At 44.5% G+C, this 19,375-nt stretch overlaps 1 protein-coding gene across 5 annotated transcripts in view; it reads left to right on the top strand.

Moving 5' to 3' along the window:
* SMARCAL1 (SNF2 related chromatin remodeling annealing helicase 1) overlaps positions 1–19,375 on the top strand; it is an 87,958-nt gene that overhangs the window by 12,436 nt on the left and 56,147 nt on the right. For all 5 annotated transcript variants that reach the window (XM_085866720.1, XM_085866697.1, XM_085866705.1 and 2 more), the window contains one exon: positions 18,088–18,935. In XM_085866720.1, the coding sequence (XP_085722846.1) occupies positions 18,239–18,935 (697 nt within the window). In that variant the 5' untranslated portion in view covers positions 18,088–18,238. The remainder of the gene's footprint in view (positions 1–18,087; positions 18,936–19,375) is intronic.

The following is a 19,375-nucleotide window of genomic DNA, read 5'->3' as shown; positions in this document are numbered from 1 at the left end:
ATTCCGCAAAGCATGCGAAAAGCACAAAATAAAATCTGAAAACCTACTCTGTTGGAGTACCTCCTGTGCAATTGCCCTCCACAGGGCAGCTCACCGGATGTCAGCATTGGGGCAAAGCCTTCGGGACCCCAAATCTTTGATAGGAGGGAAACCACGGAGTAACATTCCCGGGTCAGATTGCGGGAGAGTGTGTCGGAGTGGTGCTGAGGTGTTGTCCACCAGACGGCGGTCTCCTCGGGTTAACCTGAGGCGGTCCCTTCGGGTGTGTGCCTGGAATGTCCTATCCCCAAGAGAGGATGACCACCTGTCTCTGTTATCTGAGCTCAAGCGTTTGGACATCGGTATTGCACCACTCTGAGGTTCAGAGACCGGATTGTGGTGAGATCATGGTGAGTAGTGACACCTAGTATTGGGCTGGTCGCTCTGATGGTTATCTTGCCCAAGGAGTTGCTATAGCTGTGTCCCATAAGCTGACTATAATGATAACTGTGGTAACACCGGTCAACGAGCGTATTATGATACGAAGGATTCGTCACTCCTTTGGTCTCATTTCCCTGGTCTCTGTCTATGCTCCGACTGAGGTGAGTGATCTCACCGTGAAGGATGCATTCTATGCCACACTCGAGTCTGAGGTTGGTCAGTGCCCCAGGCGAGATACTTTTCTAGTCTTGGATTTCATTGCATCAACTGGGACTGATAGGGATGGTTATGAGATGTGTTGGTCCCCATGGGTCTGGAACTGTGAACCAGAAGAGCACCTTGGCTTTGCAAGAAGTCATGGACTTGAGGAAGCTGGTTCATGGTTTCAATGCCCACAGGCTCAACGCTGGTAGTGTAGCAAAGGAGATTGACCATGTGCTTGTTGATGGTCACTGGAGGATGATCCAGAATTGCAGGGTCTACCAGAGTCGGTTCCTCAATACTGACCACAGGCTTGTTGGAGCAACTCTGAAGTTGCAGCTTAAATCTGGGAGAATGGTACCATCCCAACTTAGGCTGGATGTTGGCAAGTTCAAGGATGAGAGAGTAGCTGAGGAGTTTATGAACAGGCTGAGAAGGGATTTGGGGGGTGGGAGTCTGGGTCCTTTGGGGAATCCTGAAGAGTTGTGGAGTGCTTTCAAGACCACCATCCTTGATGATGCCGGTAGAAGTCTTGGAACTCACCGTAGGGCGAAGAAGAATTTTGTCTCAAGGGACACGATACCATTGACCAGAGTGGCAGGGCCAAGCTGAATGGCAGAGCTGAGGCGTAAAACTGTACATGCGCTAAGGGTGGACAATGTGGCCTATGTGCAAGGAATATGTGAGGGGGTAGAGCATCAGCTGTGGTCAAGTGATTGTCATCCTGCTTACAGGGGAATTTGCGCATTGCGTTCCTCCAAGCCCGTCCCTCGGTGTACTGTGGTTAGAGCAGAGGGTGGTGGACTCTTCACAGAGGAGTCTGAAGTGAAGGCCCGCTTGGCCAGTTACTTTAAGTGTCTAACAGGCTGATCCACCAGCTGTCGAGTTGGATGTCAGTGTTACTATCCCTATTGGTGATCCTCCAATCAACTGTGATCCACCTTGGTTTGTGGAAACGCAGACTGCGGTGAACTTCTTGAAATGGGATAAAGCTCCTGGGATCTGTGGCATCCATGCTGAGCTTCTCATGGCTGGTGGAAATGCTCTACTGATGTCGTTGCATGCAGTTCTGTGTTCTTCCTGGAACACAGGCATCATCCCAACTGACTGGAAGAGGGGCCTTGTTGTCCCTCTCTGGAAAGGGAAGGGTGATCGTCAGAACTGCAACAATTACCGAAGTGTGATGCTGCTTTCAGTGCCAGGCAAGGGTTTTGCTCGGATAATTCTTGATCAGGTTTGGCACCATCTGCTTGAGCACCAGCGTCCAGAGCAGCTGGATTTACACCAAAGAGGTCAATGATTGACCATATCCTTGCTCTTCGGGTCCTCACCGAACGCAGACGAAAGTTTCGGCAGGGGCTGCTTGCAGCCTGTTTATCTCTGTAAAGCGTTCGATTCAGTGAATCGGGATGCCCTCTGGAGGATTCTTGTTCTTTGTGGGATGCCATCAAAACTGATCAATCTGATGTCTGAACTATACTCTGGTATTGAGAGTGCTGTGAGATGTGGTGATACCATCTCCAATTTATTTCTAGTTATTACTGGAGTTTGTCAGGGGTGTGTACTGGCCCCCACACTTTTCAACACTTGTGTTGCCTGGTTTTTGGGAAGGATGTCGGAGAGATCAAGCTGCGGTGGGTGCATCGTTTGGGAATGTCAAGATCTCTGACCTTGATTTCTCAGATGATGCAGTCATCTTTGCGGAGACTCTAGATATCCATTTGAGGGCCCTCGAGATGCTGAATGAGGAGTCTGAGCTGCTGGGATTATGGGTTTCCTTGGTCAAAACTACGATCCAAGCTTTCAATGACTTTTGGCATGCTGCTATCTTGTCTGTACCTGTTTGTGGTGAGGATGTTGAGGTCCTGGAGAGATTTACTTCCCTTGGCGGTGATAATCATGTCTCTGCTGGCTGTGAGCCAGAGGTCAACAGACGTCTGGGTCGGGCCTGGGGAGTCTTGGATTCACTGGATCATGGGGTGTGGCGCTGCTGGTACCTGTGCGGGAGGATGAAAGTCCGTGTCTTCAGGTCCTTGGTGCTTCTAGTCTTGCTCTATCGATGTGAGACTTGGACTCTGACCATGGATCTGAGACAGACTTAATTCCCTTGGTACCAGCTCTCTTCGGAGAATCCTTGGCTATCGCTGGTTGGACTTTGTGTCCAATGAGCGGTTGCTGAGAGAGACTCAAATGAGATATGTTACCTGCATAGTCCATGAGCATCAGCAGCAGCTGTATGGACATGTGGCTCGTTTTCCTGTCGCTGATCTTGTTCGCCAGATTCTCTCAGCGAGGGAGTCTCGTGAGTGGAGGAGGCCATTGGGCTGACCACATGCCTCTTGGTTGCAACAGGTTGATCAGCATCTCAAGGAGATTGGGATGGGCCAGGTATCTGCCTTGGGGATGGCCAGATGGAGGGCCCTGAAATACTGACGGAAAGTGGACGCAGCAGTGCGCTGCTCAGGCACATGCTCCCATACCTGACCTGACACTATCATGAAAACATGTCAGGACTCTCGACAACAACACATGAACTTTCTGCATAGGCTGCATACAAATGCATTTGAGTATCTGCTCTCTTATTATTACACTCTAACTCTGTGACCTTCTCCACTTTGACTTTATTTTCTGGAATGTCACTGCAGGTAAATGCATGACATTTTGACCCATGGGCAGGAAAGACTTTCACCTCATGCAGCTCCTCTCCCTTGTACAACTTCCAAGCCTCAAACAAATACTCAACTAGAACGGGCACTCGGTAGAGCGCATACCTTCGCCGCCGCAACTTTTTTTTCCGGGCACATTTGAAAAACGTCATTTTAAAACGTCCATGACGTCACAACAGTCAGTCCGATTGACGTCAAATTTGGTGTGTAACCTCCTTGAAGGCAGTCCAACAAAATGGAATGATAAACACTGAAAAATTAAAAAGGTGAAAAATGACTTCATCTTTTGACGTACTTCCGGGGACGTCATGTCCAATCGGGGACTACCATTCTGAAAGCTCGTAGTTCACTGAACGTTTTAACGTTGGTTTCATGTCAATAGCTCTATTATATCTGAAGCTATGCCTACAAGTATATTTTGACCTTGAGTGTGACCTTGACTACAGAGTTAATTGGCAAAACCTGTACATCAATAAACAGATATTTTGGCACTGATCCTAATGCCTGGATTTGGGAGACTTTGCTTTATAAATTATATAGATATTTGAATGTAAAATATCAGTCCGATCGAAGTCAAATTTGGTGTGTGACGTCCTTAAGGTAAGTCCTACAAAACGGTATGATCAAAACTGAGATCGAAAATTGAAAATTTACGTCATCTTGTGACGTCATTTAGACGCACTTCCGATGACGTTACATCAAATCCGACACTACATATCTGAAAGGTATCTCGTCATGGAACAATATGGTGGTGGTTGCATGTTGATAGCTGTATTATGAAGGAAGTTATGCTCAAAAGTGTTTTTGACCTTTTCATGACCTTGACCTTTGACCTGATCGCTCCCAAAATCTAATCAAATCGTCCTTGGATACTCACGAATCATCCCACCAAATTTCATGCAATTCGGTTTAATACTTTCTGAGTTATGCGAATAATATAACAAACAAACACACATATACACAGCGACCAAAACATAACCTTTCACAGAATGTGAAGGTAACTAGTTCTTCCTTGTTGGCACCACACGCCAGAAACGTCTTCCACTGTTGAGGAATAGCTTGGCTTTCCACTCAAATGCATTGTGAACCACTTTCTGTCCTCTTTGTTCGCTCTGCATTTTTGATTGATACATTTGGGTATTTATTTGTCTGTGACAAATGAATTATTGTTTCAGAAATGGCACGTGCCAAAGACACAAGATGATGAATGATGAAGTCAGCCAGTTTGCCAAAAGTTTCAGCTTCTTGAAGCCTCTTTGGATCAAGCTGCTGGATCATGGTCATGTCTTCCTTGATGAAGACGCTTCTCTGTAATATTTTTGTGATGGGACTTTCACAAAGTGATTCTACAGCATGAAGGAGATTGGCTTTGTTCCTCTTAACAAGACAGCCTTGTTGGGTTGAAAATGTCAGAGGCCAAGCAAAATGGCATCATTACTTGAAGATTGATCTTTCAAACCTTTCCAATGACAGCTAACCGAGCCAGTAGATTTCTGTCCATCTTGAGGTCAATCTCTCTCACCCAAACTGAAGTTTTTACAGTTTTGCATATGTTGGTGATCCTCTTCAACTTGAACTTCTTCATCTTGGAAAAAGGTCAACTTCTCCTATTTGCAGCGTATCACTAACAAACTGAGCCTGGTGTTGGCTCAGTGTTTAGGGCGGTGGCTTGGGATCCTAGGGTCTTGAGTTCAAGCCCTGTCGGCTGCTGAATTAATACACCAGGGGGTTGACTCAGCCTGTTAGCCTTCCGAGGTCGGCAAAATGAGCACCAGTTCCAGTGTGTGTACTGGTAGAGGGGCACTGCATCAGCGACAGTCGTGCTTCAAGAAATGATAGCTACCCTGGCAGCTAAGCTGCCATACGACCACCACTAACAAACTGACAAAGCATTTTCACCGATGGTTCAAGTCATTTCCTAATCTGACACAACCTCACATGAAATGGCCACCCCTGAAGAAATTTGAACAAGCATGTCTTGCTCATAATCAATTGGATTCACCATGCTGCAGACAATTTCTTTAACTGTGGATGCATCATGTCAATCATGTTTTCCCCTTCCTTGTTGAATGTTTGAATGTTTGCTCGTTGTTTGCCCCTTTCTCTCCCATATCCTCACACTGACGAGTGATGGCAGCTTTGACATGGTCGAGCTATATCCACCCGTTCAATGCCCCTTTTTTGTTTGTGAACCCAATCATGCCACCTTTTGTCTTTGAATTCCTCCTTGTTGTCTGCTTTATTATAAGGTCACATGCAACTTGTGCAAAATCATTTACACTGCATTGCACAACATCCCCTTTTATGGGATGCTGATGTTCTTCTGGGTAGCTATTTGGTAGTTCCACCATCTCAAGCCAATAGGCAGGTTTAATTCTTAATCTTGCTTAATTATTGATGGTCATAGGTGAACACCCAAGACAGTATTTCTCTTAACACTGGAAAGATGAAGATCCCAATTGTCTTCTCTTGTAGCTCTCTGGAATAGAAGTAGAACTTCCACCATCTTAATATAGGAGCTCCAGAAGTTGAAGGTCTTGTTGCTGCTTCTCGAAGATATGAAGTTATCATACGAGATGGCTACGTTTTGAAAGTAGCCAGTTCATGCCGTTCTGATTTGGAGAAAGTATAATACAGGCCTGAAATAAGGTTCCAAGTCTGCTCTTCTTTCTCCTGGGGAAAAGACAACAAGAAACTGTCAACTTGCAGTTGCTGCAGTGCCTCATACATGAGTCTGTGGGCTCTAATGCTTCTGTTGTCATGATTATCATTGATGAGCCCATTAATTGTCCCTGTAGCAAAAACTTGAGGCTCAGAGACTATCCTGCAAGTCAGCATCTTTGAAGCATTTATTTTGTGCACCTCATGTAGGTCATTGAGTGAGCTCTGTCAAACGAGAGTGCTGATTGTAGGGGTAAGAGCTCGCATAACAAAGCATCTCCAATTGGTCCAAAAGGGGTTCTGTCACATCTTTTTTTAAAACTTTAGAGCGGCAGTGCATTTTTCCTCCAAATTTACACAAAAACACCACTTATTCAAGAGGGAACATTTACTTTTTCGTCCACAATAATATTTTTGGTATAGTTGGAATGTTTGTATTCCCAACCCAAGGTGCAGATCACGTACAAACACAAAAACTTAACTCAGCCCATGGTCTAAAACCCATTTCGCCCCAATCATGTTTCCCCAACCAAATCTTTGAGGCAAATTTGATCTCAAGAATGCCACAATTTCAAGGGGAAACGACCAAATCGTTGGAATGTCCAAAAGATTAATTTGTGAGAATTTTGAATACTAATGTGAAGAGCACATATCTCACTTTCCAGACAGATTTTGGAACTACATCCAATGGTCTATTAGTGGGTACCTGGAAGCAACTATTGCAGCATGCATTCTGACCAATAAGAAATGCCTGCCACACATTAACCTGTCTGTGGTACACAAAAAAGTTCTGGGGGTAGCCAGGAACAATTAAAGTTTTAAAAAGGCCCTTCTGGCTAAATGGTTGCATCGGTTCTGCCTATTAGGCCTGAGCTTAGCAGAGTAACAGCCCCTTACATGTCCGTAGGATTCTCTTCCCAGTATTGGCTGCAATTCAATCCGATGGAGATGTAGGGGGCTGTAGCTCTGCTAAGCTCATGCCTAACAGGCAGAGCCTATGCAAATCTTTTTTTAAATGCATAATATGTATACATGGAGTGCTCGACTTCCAAATGGGTTGCATTGAGAACAATCATTCTTAAGTCGGAACTCAATTTCCCATAGACTGTGTTATATAAATGGTGGTTCGGTTCTACAACCAAGCCAATAAAGTCTATTTAACATGTAATTTAACACTTAGTTAAGCTGAAATATTGTCCATTTGCATAGATGAGAGTAAACAATACCTCTTCAATTCCCTCGTATTGTAATAACTACAATTAATAAAACACTAAAATAATTTACAGTAAAAGTATTGTCTTGTCCTTGATATTTGTTCCGACCGTCGAACAAATAAGGTCTAACGAATGACCAATTTGGGAGGAAGTTTCACCTTTATCAGATAGTTTTGTGTCCAATGTCAAGATTCTGCATTTCTTTGTAGTGGGAATATCTCTGCAAAGTTTGTCAGCCATGATTAGGGTCTGTTGTCACGAAAACGCCAAAATACATAGCACTGGGAATGCAAAAATGTGCATAAAGAAAATAGCTACGAACAGAACGGCACTTTACAGTACACGGGATACTGTAGAGTGTAGACCACAAGATGCTCAGACTCTTTACATCTCGCGGAATAAAGATTCATGCTCCGCCCCAACCAACAAGTCCCGAGTTGCTCCACCCATGATCAGTTCGTAAATACGAGTGAGTGTCCGTAAATGTATCTGTACGAGTGAGTGTCAAATTGTCCGTCAATGAAAACATCTGAAAACAAGTGGTGCCAGGCACAACAAATCCCGCCCATTTAAGGCATAAAGTTATTTTGGGGATCAAATTTAAATTTGATACATCCTTAACCTGAATGTTGATTATAAGGAATATTTTAGTCTTAGTTTGAAGTCAAAAATCCATTTTTGACGAATTTATGACCGTAAAACTTCGGACCCTACCAATCTTCACAAATATGCATTTTTCACGATAGGATTGTTAGGATTTTAAGTCACAAATAGAATAAGTTTCACTATCAGCTTAGTTTGAAATAAATCGGATCATTTTTGACGAAGTTATGAGCGAAAAACGATTTTGACCTTGACCTTTGACCTAATTGGACCCAAAAGTTAATGGGATCGTCCGAGGTTCATTACCCACCTGTGGATACAATTTGACAGTGTTTGAGCCGGCCGTTTCCCGTAAAGTTGTATTTTCGTAACCATGTTTTAGTTTAAATGGAAAATTTGTAATTTTGACCGATGACCATGACCCCCAAAACTTCGGACCCTACCGATCTTCACAAATATGCATTTTTCACTGTAGGAATGGGTAGGATAAAAAGTGACAAATAGAATAAGGTTCACTATAAGCTTAGTTTGAAGTAAATCGGATCATTTTTGACGAAGTTATGAACGAAAAATGATTTTGATCTTTTCGTGACCTTGACCTTTGATCTAATTGGATCCAAGGTTAATGAGGTCGTCCAAGGTTCATTGCCCACCTGTGGATTAAATTTGATAGTGTTTGCTAAAGCCGTTTTGCCGTAAAGTGACAGACAGACAGACAGACAGACAGACAGACAGACAGACAGACAGACAGACAGACAGACAGACAGACAGACAGACAGACAGACAGACAGACAGACAGACAGACAGACAGACAGACAGACAGACAGACAGACAGACAGACAGACAGACAGACAGACAGACAGACAGACAGACAGACAGACAGACAGACAGACAGACAGACCAGCAGTCATAGACTGGTACTTACGAAATCGTCAACTTGACCTCACCTTGTCTAATAAAAGCTGTCTCTAGAGAAGGTAGCGACGCAAACCAGAAGTTTCTACGATGATTCTGTACCAAACCTCTCGTAAAACATCCGATTTTTACCAGAATTTCGACAACCGAGTATTAAGCATACTTAACCGTTACCAAAAGTGAAGACAGGATTAAAATTGACTTAAAAAAAATACCCCCGAGCGGGAGTGCCGGTCATCTCTGCCAGAGGTCGAAAGTAAGTAACTCTGTGCCAGACTGGAATAGGGGCAGTTCATAAAGTACGTACGCTCTACTTCCGGGTTTCAAAACCACCCACCCCCCTCTGTATGAAAGCGAGTGACCACCCACCCACCCCCATATGTGTCTCGTATCACATCACAATACTTGTAGATTACAACGAACTGTAGATTTATCTCAAATGCATCAGTAATTATTAACTCCGGTAATACAGTAATATGGAACAATTATTGACGTCCACGGATTCAGCATCACGTCGAAAATGTTCCTGTGAACGGGGATATTTATTATATCCCCCTCGCGATGACTACAGGCTCATCTTCATCTTCTGAAACGCTTTCATGTAGTTCGACACCACTTTCATAAAGTATGTATGCATCCGCCGTACCACCCACCCGCCCCTGTACGCAGGCCGTACACGGGCTTTAAACCACCCACCCCTGTACGCAGGCCGTACGCAGGCTTTAAACCACCCACCTCTGTACGCAGGCCGTACGCGGGCTTTAAACCACCCACCTCCCCTCATACATCGCTAATCGCTTGCAAAGCCAGCAGTTCCTTATGAACCGATGTTTGTAAGCCATGATGATGCAGTCCCTCGCGGTGTAATTTACCTTTTTCTTTTAATAACACAGCATGTCATTTATGAAAATAAAAGTACAAATTGACATTCAAGACAATGTTAATGTCATAAATGAAAGTAAGTGTGCATATAAACTTGTGTTCCATTGTTTTAGTTAAATCTGGCAAAAGCTTCAAATGTAATATTTGTCTCAGAGTTCCGGTTCTTAGTTTGATACTTTTTTTTGTATGTACTATATGAACGGCCCATACGGGGAATCAGAACGAAGTTTGAAGGGCTATAAAATCAGAACGAGAGCAAATTTCAAAAAAATGGCTTGTGTGGTTATAGATAATAGTCCATAGTATCTGAATCACTAATAACATTTGATCTCTTGGGAAACGATTTGAAATCGACGATTTTTGCAACTTTGACGGGCCTCGTGATGTTGACCTCGACTTTGGACGACCTTGAAAGTTATATCGTTGTGCATGTCTCATCGACCTCTATCCATTCCACTATTGGTTATTTGTCTCCACTCGGTTTGATTGTGGACGGACAGACGTACATATGGGCGGACAGACTTCGAGTCTTATTATTAGGTCATCTCTACTGAGATTATAGAGATGACCTAACTAGCACGTAAAGCCGTGTTACAATCCCCCTCATTAGCATAATCTTCAGTACATAATACCTCAGATACGACACCCGACATAAATCTCATAAAACATCCGATTTTACCAGAATTTCGACAACCGAGTATTAAGCACACTTAGCCATTACCAAAAGTGAAAACAGAATTGCGATCTGAGTTAAAACGAACTCGTAACGTCGACCGAAGCAAAAATCTCCATTTCTCCATGCAATTATTTAATAATATTTTATCAGTCACAAAACCATAATATTCAGCCATCCACCAACAATCATTACATAATCTGACGGCTTAGCGAGTCAGGCATGTGACAATAACCTTTATTGGGATAAAAAATGACTTTTAAACACCGTCAGCGCGCACACGGAAAACCTTTACGTGACTCAACGCCGCCTCTGCTCGAGCGCGCTGCACCACGTGACAACCCGTGACGCGGTGAGTGAAATATTTTTTACACAATCTTAAAACGTCTCCAAAACATCCGATTTTACCAGAATTTCGACAACCGAGTTTTAAGCGTCCTAAGCGATCGCAAAAACCGAAGACAAAATGAAAATCGAAGTTAAAACGAACTCGTAACGTCGAGCGAAGCAAAAATACTCCATTTCTCCACGTGAATTTAGGGAATTATGTTTGACCTCGCTTTGACAGATTTTGACCAAAATCTTATCGGCGCTAGCCATCACCCTCCTGAATCACGTGGTGTAATTTGACATTGGTAGCTTCTTCCGTCCTCGCGTTATCGTACACACACACACACACACACACACACACACACACACACACACACACACACACACACACACACACACACACACACACACACACACACACACACACACACACACACACACACACACACACACACACACACACACACACACACACACACACACACACACACACACACACACACACACACACACACACACACACACACACACACACACACACACACACACACACACACACACACACACACACACACACACACACACACACACACACACACACACACATACATATACACACATATACACACGACGGAAGTCATCAATATACTTACGAAATCTTGAGATTTCGTCAGTAACAAACCGGACGATTACAATATCCCGCTCCCTCCCTCCCTCCGGGGGGCGGGATAATAAGTGGAACTTTGTTGTGCTATCAGTCGGTGAGCAACCTGAGACAATGGGGAAGCATGGTTCGTTATTGCTTACATTGTGTAAGTATACCACACCAGTATATGTATGTATGTATGTATGTATGCATGCATGCATGCAGGTGTGTGTGTGTGTGTGTATATATATATATATATATATATATATATATATATATATATATATATATATATATATATATATATATATATATATATATATATATATATATATATATATATATATATATATATACACACACACACAGTAGACTAGGCGTAAGTCGTCACCATCGGGACCGAGAAAAAAAGTGACGACTTAGAAATGTGACGACTTGCGCGTATGCGAACATTCATGATGACTGTGGGGTGAAGGATGAAGTCGCGCGTGGCCTGGACACATATGTGTGAGCCGGCTATTGTACCAAAAGGAAAACACAATCCTCGGGGCATAGGTGGGGGTGAGTTGGAAAGTGATCAAGCAAAGATGGAATTCATGAATCAGTTTATCAAAAGTAAAGATAATGAACAACTCTAAGACAACTCGTATACCATCGGTGATGGTATGGTGACAAATTACATGACACACAGTCATCGTGGTGATGATTACCACTCAATGCCTATGTGTAAGTGAGTGCGGTAATGTACAAAACAAGCCAATATAAAACCATGATTGGACTTCAACACTAAGCTTGATCGATCCTTTTCTTCTTCGCGAAGTAATCCATTATGTTTGACTGCCTCAAACTCTTGGGCATCTGGTGCATGAGAAAGGATTCAAACCGGTCATTGTATTCCATGATGTTGGCTGGGCAATCCTCCACCGAAAGACAGTATCGGCCGAAACCGAATATTTGGCTGAGCCGACATTTGCCGAAACCAGATGATGAGCGCGTCATAGACATCTTCAAAGGACACACATTTCACGCATTTCACACTTCCCACCGGCCTCACGATCTTCTCCACTTGTCCAAATAGCTTGCCCTTATTCTTCAAGATATCGTTCAATGTCTGCCGTTTGATGTCCAATTTCTCAGCTATGTCTGTTTTCTTCATCAGTAGATTTGCCTCGCAAAACTGGATAATGTCGTATTTTTCTTGGTAGGTTTTAGTTGTAAGCTTACGCTTAGTCGCCATTGTCCTGCCTGCAGTGCGATCAACGTGTGTACGCAGTTATAAATAGGCTATCACTGGCGGTGTACACCAATGAGCGAGCATCACGATTCCATGAAATCGGGCTTCTCATGAGGCAGCAGTTCCGTGTGACGAGTTAGTAGTGGTAATTTACTTGAGTTTCCATTACGTGGGAATGGACAACATCTGACGACTTAGACGAAGTGATGACTTAGAGATGACGACTTACAGTGGGGATGACCCTTTATTCAAAGGGATTTAACATGAGATAAATTCGGGACTTTTTGACGCTGCCGACTGAGGCGAAGTGACGAGTTACACGCTGCCGACTTACACCTAGTCTACTATGTACATATATATATTGTTGTGGTTACCAAATTCGCAAACCACCATTCAGGTCCCTTAGGTGAGATATCTCGGTAAGTATATGTGTAGTTAGGCCCAAACCCGTTGTCTAGAGGGAATAAATGTCATTCATGAGGGCTGCGACTCTTCAGAATAGCCGTTTTTCTTTTACTATCTTTATTTTGGACCAACCGCCATTATAACAACCACCAACCACAACGCCGCTTCACCACAACAACCACCAACCACAACGCCGCTTCACCACAACAACCACCAACCACAACGCCGCTTCACCACAACCGCCACGACCTTTACCGTCACAACTCGCCACCATCGCATCACCGTCATCTCGCGCCACTTGTGGGCACCGATGCTGGACTCGTGTAGAGCGCGCACCGAGCAGCGTGTTCAAAAGCATCGCGGACTTTCCGCAGAAAAACGGATCAAAAACGACTCACGCCCACTTTTGTTCCGTCCAATCGGTGAGCGAGGGGCGATTTGGCCCCGCCTCCAGGGCGTTGGAGGGCGGTCGCTATATGCAAATTCATGGATCAAAAAGCATTCACGCCCACTTTTTCTCGGGCCAATGGGGAGCGAGGTGAAAGGTCGAAGGCAGGGGGTCAAAGGCGAAGCCACGGGGCTTATATAAGCGGCTGCGTTCGTCAGAAAAGTGTCGTGGTGTGCGTTGGAAAGAGTGAGTTCGGAGTTCAAGAGGGTCGTCGGAAGTTGCGCGTTGGAACGAGTTGTCGGCAGAGCTGTGGAGAGGTGGCGGCGGCGAAGACGGACGAGGGGGTGCTCGCGTCGGTGCTGGGAGCTGAAGGCGGGAGGCCGACGGCGCGACCTGGTCGAGGTGGAGACGCTCGTCGCGGGACCCGAGACAGAGTAAAAATCCTCCTTACCCCGAGCATCAGCAACCCCCTCCTGTTTCCCCCCGCGCTGAGATAGTGCGACAAAAGGGGGCCCCTTCCCACCCCCTACCAGACACTGTCCGCGAGGCCCGCGGAGTTGGGGCACCATCGCCACTTCGCACCTCATCATCAGACGGGTAGGTCCGACCCGGTCTCGGCCCCAGGCCCGCCTCATCCTTGAGGGTGTTCTTTTTCTTGGTTTTGGGTATGTGTTGTCGGCGCCGTCTGTGAAGTCGAATTGTATAAGTGTTGCCGTGTGCTCGGTAGTCGGATAGCTCTGCATTGTGTCTTCGCTTTTACATTTGCTTTTTGCGTAAAATTGCATTGTGTTTCTTTTCCTTTTCTATGTGCTTTTGGTGGAATTGTATATGTGTGCTTTCCGTTCATCGCGAATAAATGTGCTTTATGTTGAACCGTTTTCCCGCTTCGTCATTTCTTTCATTGAATCCCCATCTTGCTTCACGTAAAGGGTTGGTCCTGGGCTAAGACGCCCGATAATTAATCGAACCGTCGAGGCCGACGAATAACACCGCTCGGTTATCCCGATAGTACGGAACGGGTCGCTTAAGTGGCCCGTGTCCGAAGTCGACCTACGGCGAGGTGCGATCGCCCGGTCTACCCTCCGTGTGGGTACTTAGGTAGGTCGGTGGCGAGCAACCCTATCCCACGCGGGGGCCGATTGGCTCGATCGCGGTGAGACCGAAAGGTCCACCCGTGACTGGTTCCCGGCGTTAGTCCGAGAGGGTCACGACTGGATTGTCCGTCCGGTGGGCGACGTGCCGCGATTCGAGTTACGTGGCCGTCAGCACGCCGGCGGGCGCGAATCCGTGACTATATATATATATATATATATATATATATATATATATATATATACATATATACATATACATATATACATATACATATACATATACATATACATATACATATACATATACATATACATATACATATACATATACATATACATATACATATACATATACATATACATATACATATACATATACATATATATATATATATATATATACATATATATATATATATATATATATATATATATATATATATATATATATATACATACAGTGGGACCCGGTTAATAGAATCACCCGTATTATAGAATCAAAATCGTTGAGACCGATTCCATTGTATCTAAACGTACACAATTTTTCCCGTTTATTAGAATCAAAAACCCACTTAATAGAATCAGCTGCTGGCCATCCACTTCGACAGTTCAGCGCCTACTGGCGCACAGTTCCAACTTTTGCCACCAGGTGGCTGACGTCACGCTAAAAATAACGCTATGCCACTGCAGTGATTTCGGTAGTCATTGTACAGATAGGCAGACGGCTGACAGCTGCAGTCTAAGCACTAGGCGTGTCGTCATTTCCACGATGGACAGAAAACGAAAGCGGACGGATCGTTCAAACATTGATAAAGCACAAATCCTGAGGGACTATGACGCTTTGCCCAGAATGAGCCAACGAGAAGCTGCAGACAAGTTGGAAATTAACCAGCCGATCCTATGCAAGATTCTGAAAGATCGAGAGGCCATTCTGAAAGGTCAAGTGGATTCGTCTTCTCAGAAACGCAAGCGAAGCGGCAACGCACCCGATGTCGAATCAGCAATGGTCAGGTGGATTCAAACTTCTGGAGAAAAGGAAGCACCGCTTTCTGGACCTCTGATGTGGGAGAAAGCGGCTCAGTTCGCGGAAAAGTTCAACAACAAGAAGTTCAGTGCGACAAACGGCTGGATTGACCGGTTCAAGAAAAGACGTGGAATCGTCCACAAGAAACTTCACGGAGAGGCAGCGGCGGCTGACGTAGGAGGGAAACGACAATGGCTGGACCACGTGTTTCCGGATCTCGTAGAAGGCTTCACGGCTGATGAGATCTGGAATGCTGACGGAACGTTCCTCTTCAAGGGAGATCAGCACTGCGGTGGGAAAAAGCCAAAGGAAAGAATCACGGTGCTTTTTTGCTGCTCGATGACTGGTGCTAAGCATCCTCCTTTCGGTATTGGTAAAAGCAAGAATCCACGGTGTTTCAAAGGCCTCAAAACAATTCCAGTTCGCTACAGAGCCAATTCCTCCGCATGGATGACAGGTTTCCTCTTCACTGAATGGCTCTGAGTGGAATCGCGAGCTTCGGCGTCATGACCAGAAAGCGTTGCTTCTCATCGACAACTGTCCGGCGCATCCCCAATCACTTCAACTGTCGAACATTACTGTGGCATTTCTCCCGCCGAACACAACCTCTGTTCTTCAACCGTTAGATCAGGGAATTATCCGTTCATTCAAAGCTCATTACCGCCGTGCCATGCTACGAAAAGTGCTCACTGAGATTGACAACGAGGATGGATCAATGACAGCGAGTGACTTGATAACGATAACGATCCTCGACGCTATGCTGTTCACGGACGCAGCATGGAATGATGTGAAGACTACCGGTATCGTGAACTGCTGGCGCAAAGGAGGAATTTTCATCGGAGCGGCAAGCGAAGGCGAAAGGGTCGAGAGCAATGACGACGACGAGTTAGCCAACCCTCTTCAAATGGATCCCGACCAATGGCAGGACTTCGTCAACATGGACGCCACTCTCCAAACCACAGACGATGATTTCACAGACTAAACCATCGTTTCGGCAGTCCAACGCGAAATGGGAATTGCTACTGACGCAGACTATGACGCCGACACTAAAGTGGAGGAAGAGGAGGAAGAGGAGATCTCTGTCCCGACCATCAAGGAAATGATGTCTGCAGCTAAGACGATCAGGCTTGGTTTTCTATCACATGGGTTCAGTGACATGGCCTTCCTGCGCAAACTTGACAAGGAGGTCACCGCCATTGCCACAGACTCATTAAAGCAGGCAACAATCGACAATTTTTTTCATTACAGAGTAGGCTCATTGACAAACATATGTTGTTTTGCTTTGAAAAGTGCATATGTACTGTACGTGTAATTGTTTTATTTTCAGTAGTAAGTTACATTGTTTTGAGCAAGTGTGTCATATAAATAAAACTAAATGCTGAGTATTTGTCTCCGTATGTGTACTCGACATTTGATCCGCTTGATACTCCACAACTCTGGTGAACTCGGACATTAGAATCACCCGCTTATTAGAATCAAATTTGTCCGGCCCAAAGTGATTCTATTAAGCGGGTCCCACTGTATATATATAATATATATATCGAAAACATGAGTGTGACGTGCACTCCCCAAATCTCCAGTGGAGATCGGGAGATTGCTCGTCACACTCCACATGTTTTCGATTTACCCGCTGATCACATCATGTGCATTCTGGTTGAATAGTTTGCATTATTGGGCACAATCATCTGGGTGGCAGACAGGCGGTTGTTCTTCATGGATTATGCGGCGATGCTCACCATAAGTCAGCTGTGTCTGATGTTTAAATGACAAATGTAGTCATCATTGGTTTGATATTTATCAGTATGCAGTCTTGATGAGGGTGAATAAGCCTGGAATCCAGATCGGCAGCTCAGTTTGATGTTTAACTGATGTGGACTAGAAGTCTTTGTCTGTTTGACAGTCACCGGGCCGAGGCATCTGGGTTTGAGGTGACACTTTGGTGTAGGATTATGTCCAATGGAGATTGGGGGAGTGCTTGACATACTCCACATGTTTTTGATTTACCTGCCGATCACATCACGCGTCTTCTCGTTGAATGGTTTGCATTAGCGGGAACATTCATCTGGGTGGCAGAAGGATGGTTGTTCTTTGCGGATTATGCGGTTTTACTATGAGAAATAATCCGTGGCGATACTCACCATAAGTGTGTGTGTGTGTGTGTGTGTGTGTGTGTGTGTGTGTGTGTCACAGCATGTTCATGTAAAACCTATTACTGGTGTGGAGATGAGGATTGTGCACATCTTTCTATAATTATCTAAACGAGAAGCATCTGCTCCCAAGGGGAGCTGTCAGAGGGATTATGTTGTTATCCTTCAAACGTATAATTAAAAATACCCCTCACTGCATAATTCAAAACACCTCACTATGCTGGAAAATGTGGGGACAGGAATACTGTCCTGTAAATGGTGGGGACTTGTAATACCCTCTCCCACCATAAGGTGGTGCTACAAAATACACATTTACTTTTCATCCTCCCATCCCTCCCCCTGCCCCCCCTCTTCTTTTCTTGAATGTTTGTGGTGAGAGCTTTTGAAAAGCAGTCATGAGAGAACAATTAAATGTTTGGTTCTTAACAGATGGTTGTCAAAATTGGATTGCAGCAGTGTTGGTGTAGAAAGGTGTATATTTCCACAATGGTTCTCCTCTAAATGTCGTTCTCGTGCAGATTCTTTAACCACATTTTTTTGTTTTTTTTGAATAAAGCTCATTGTTGGTCTATATTGTATTGCAGATGCTGGACTTCTAGTTTTTTTTCTGGCTGGAAAGAAAAGGAGATGTTCTGAAGGAGACTGAGGAGGTTATCCTCTCAACGTCACACACATTGCCATTTTCCAAATGCTTGTTTCTGGCTCTTTGAAGGTGCTACGTGCTATTGCATTACCATGAGTGGACTGAGTGTTGAGCAGCAACGTCGGATTGAGGCGAACAGGCAACGGGCCCTTGCTAAACGAGCGGAAAGGCTAGCCTTGGGTGCTCAAAATGGACACACTCCATTCCAGCCTGCTAGTAATGTGTCCACTGGTGGCAGCAATGACTATTTCCAAACTGGAAAGCAGGTGCAGTGCCTCTCGACAGGATTGACTGGGACCTCATATAATACTAATTGTGTTACCAACGAAGCTCACTGTAGTACTTCAGTCCAACATGATCAAAAAGAGAACAGATTTTTATGTGAAAGTACGGAAGTCAATCCTCAAAGTGTCTTGTCTGTTTTTCAACCTGCCTCAGTGCTCGTCTTGCCCAAAACGCCAGGAAACACCTTTGAAAGTTGTGGCTCATTGCCAAGTTCCAGCTTCTACTCTAAATCCTCCTCTTCCACACCTACTTCATTGTCTGTGGCTTCTGAGAGCATAAAGAGCTCACCTGTGAGCAATGCTGATGTGTTACAGCCTCAGTTTTCTTCGACATTGTTACAAAGTATGACTTGCAAGGGAAGCCAGTGTACAAGAGCTGGAGTACCACGGGGATCAGGTGTCCAGGGTTGTTGTGTCCCTCTTTCACCTGAACGTTTCAAGGTAGAAGTCTGCTATAAAGCCGAACTCATCATGCTTTTCAAGCGCATACCCAGTCGATTGTATGGTGAGTATCCTGCACTTGCAAATTATTGTCTTTAGTTTAAAACTGTGCATGTCTGGGCCACAAGGTTTATTTTGGCACTGCCACTGTGTTTGATCATTCTTAGCATGAAAAAGCAGACTGTACCTGTAAAAAGGAAATGACATGAATCCTCTGAACATGACGACTGTTTCAGTGCTCCTTAAGTCATGATTGGCAGGTTCTAGCACGTGATGTCATTGGTTGGAGGGAGAGGTTCACTGAAAAGTTCTGAAGGGATAAATGCATTAATTTTCTGTTTGTTACGTATGCATGTATGTATATATAAATATATAGGGGGCTGCAAAAGTAGGTATACAGTAAAGAGATACTGGTATATTCCTAACTGTATACCTACTTTTGCAGCCCCCTGTAGATATATATATATATATATATATATATATATATATATATATATATATATA

Source organism: Eptatretus burgeri, chromosome 2 (genome assembly GCF_056783735.1).
Source record: "Eptatretus burgeri isolate ZD-2024b chromosome 2, Ebu_testis_v1, whole genome shotgun sequence".
NCBI lineage: Eukaryota > Metazoa > Chordata > Myxini > Myxiniformes > Myxinidae > Eptatretus > Eptatretus burgeri.
Note: the sequence above shows the minus strand (reverse complement) of the source record. Positions and strands in the feature narration are given on the sequence as shown.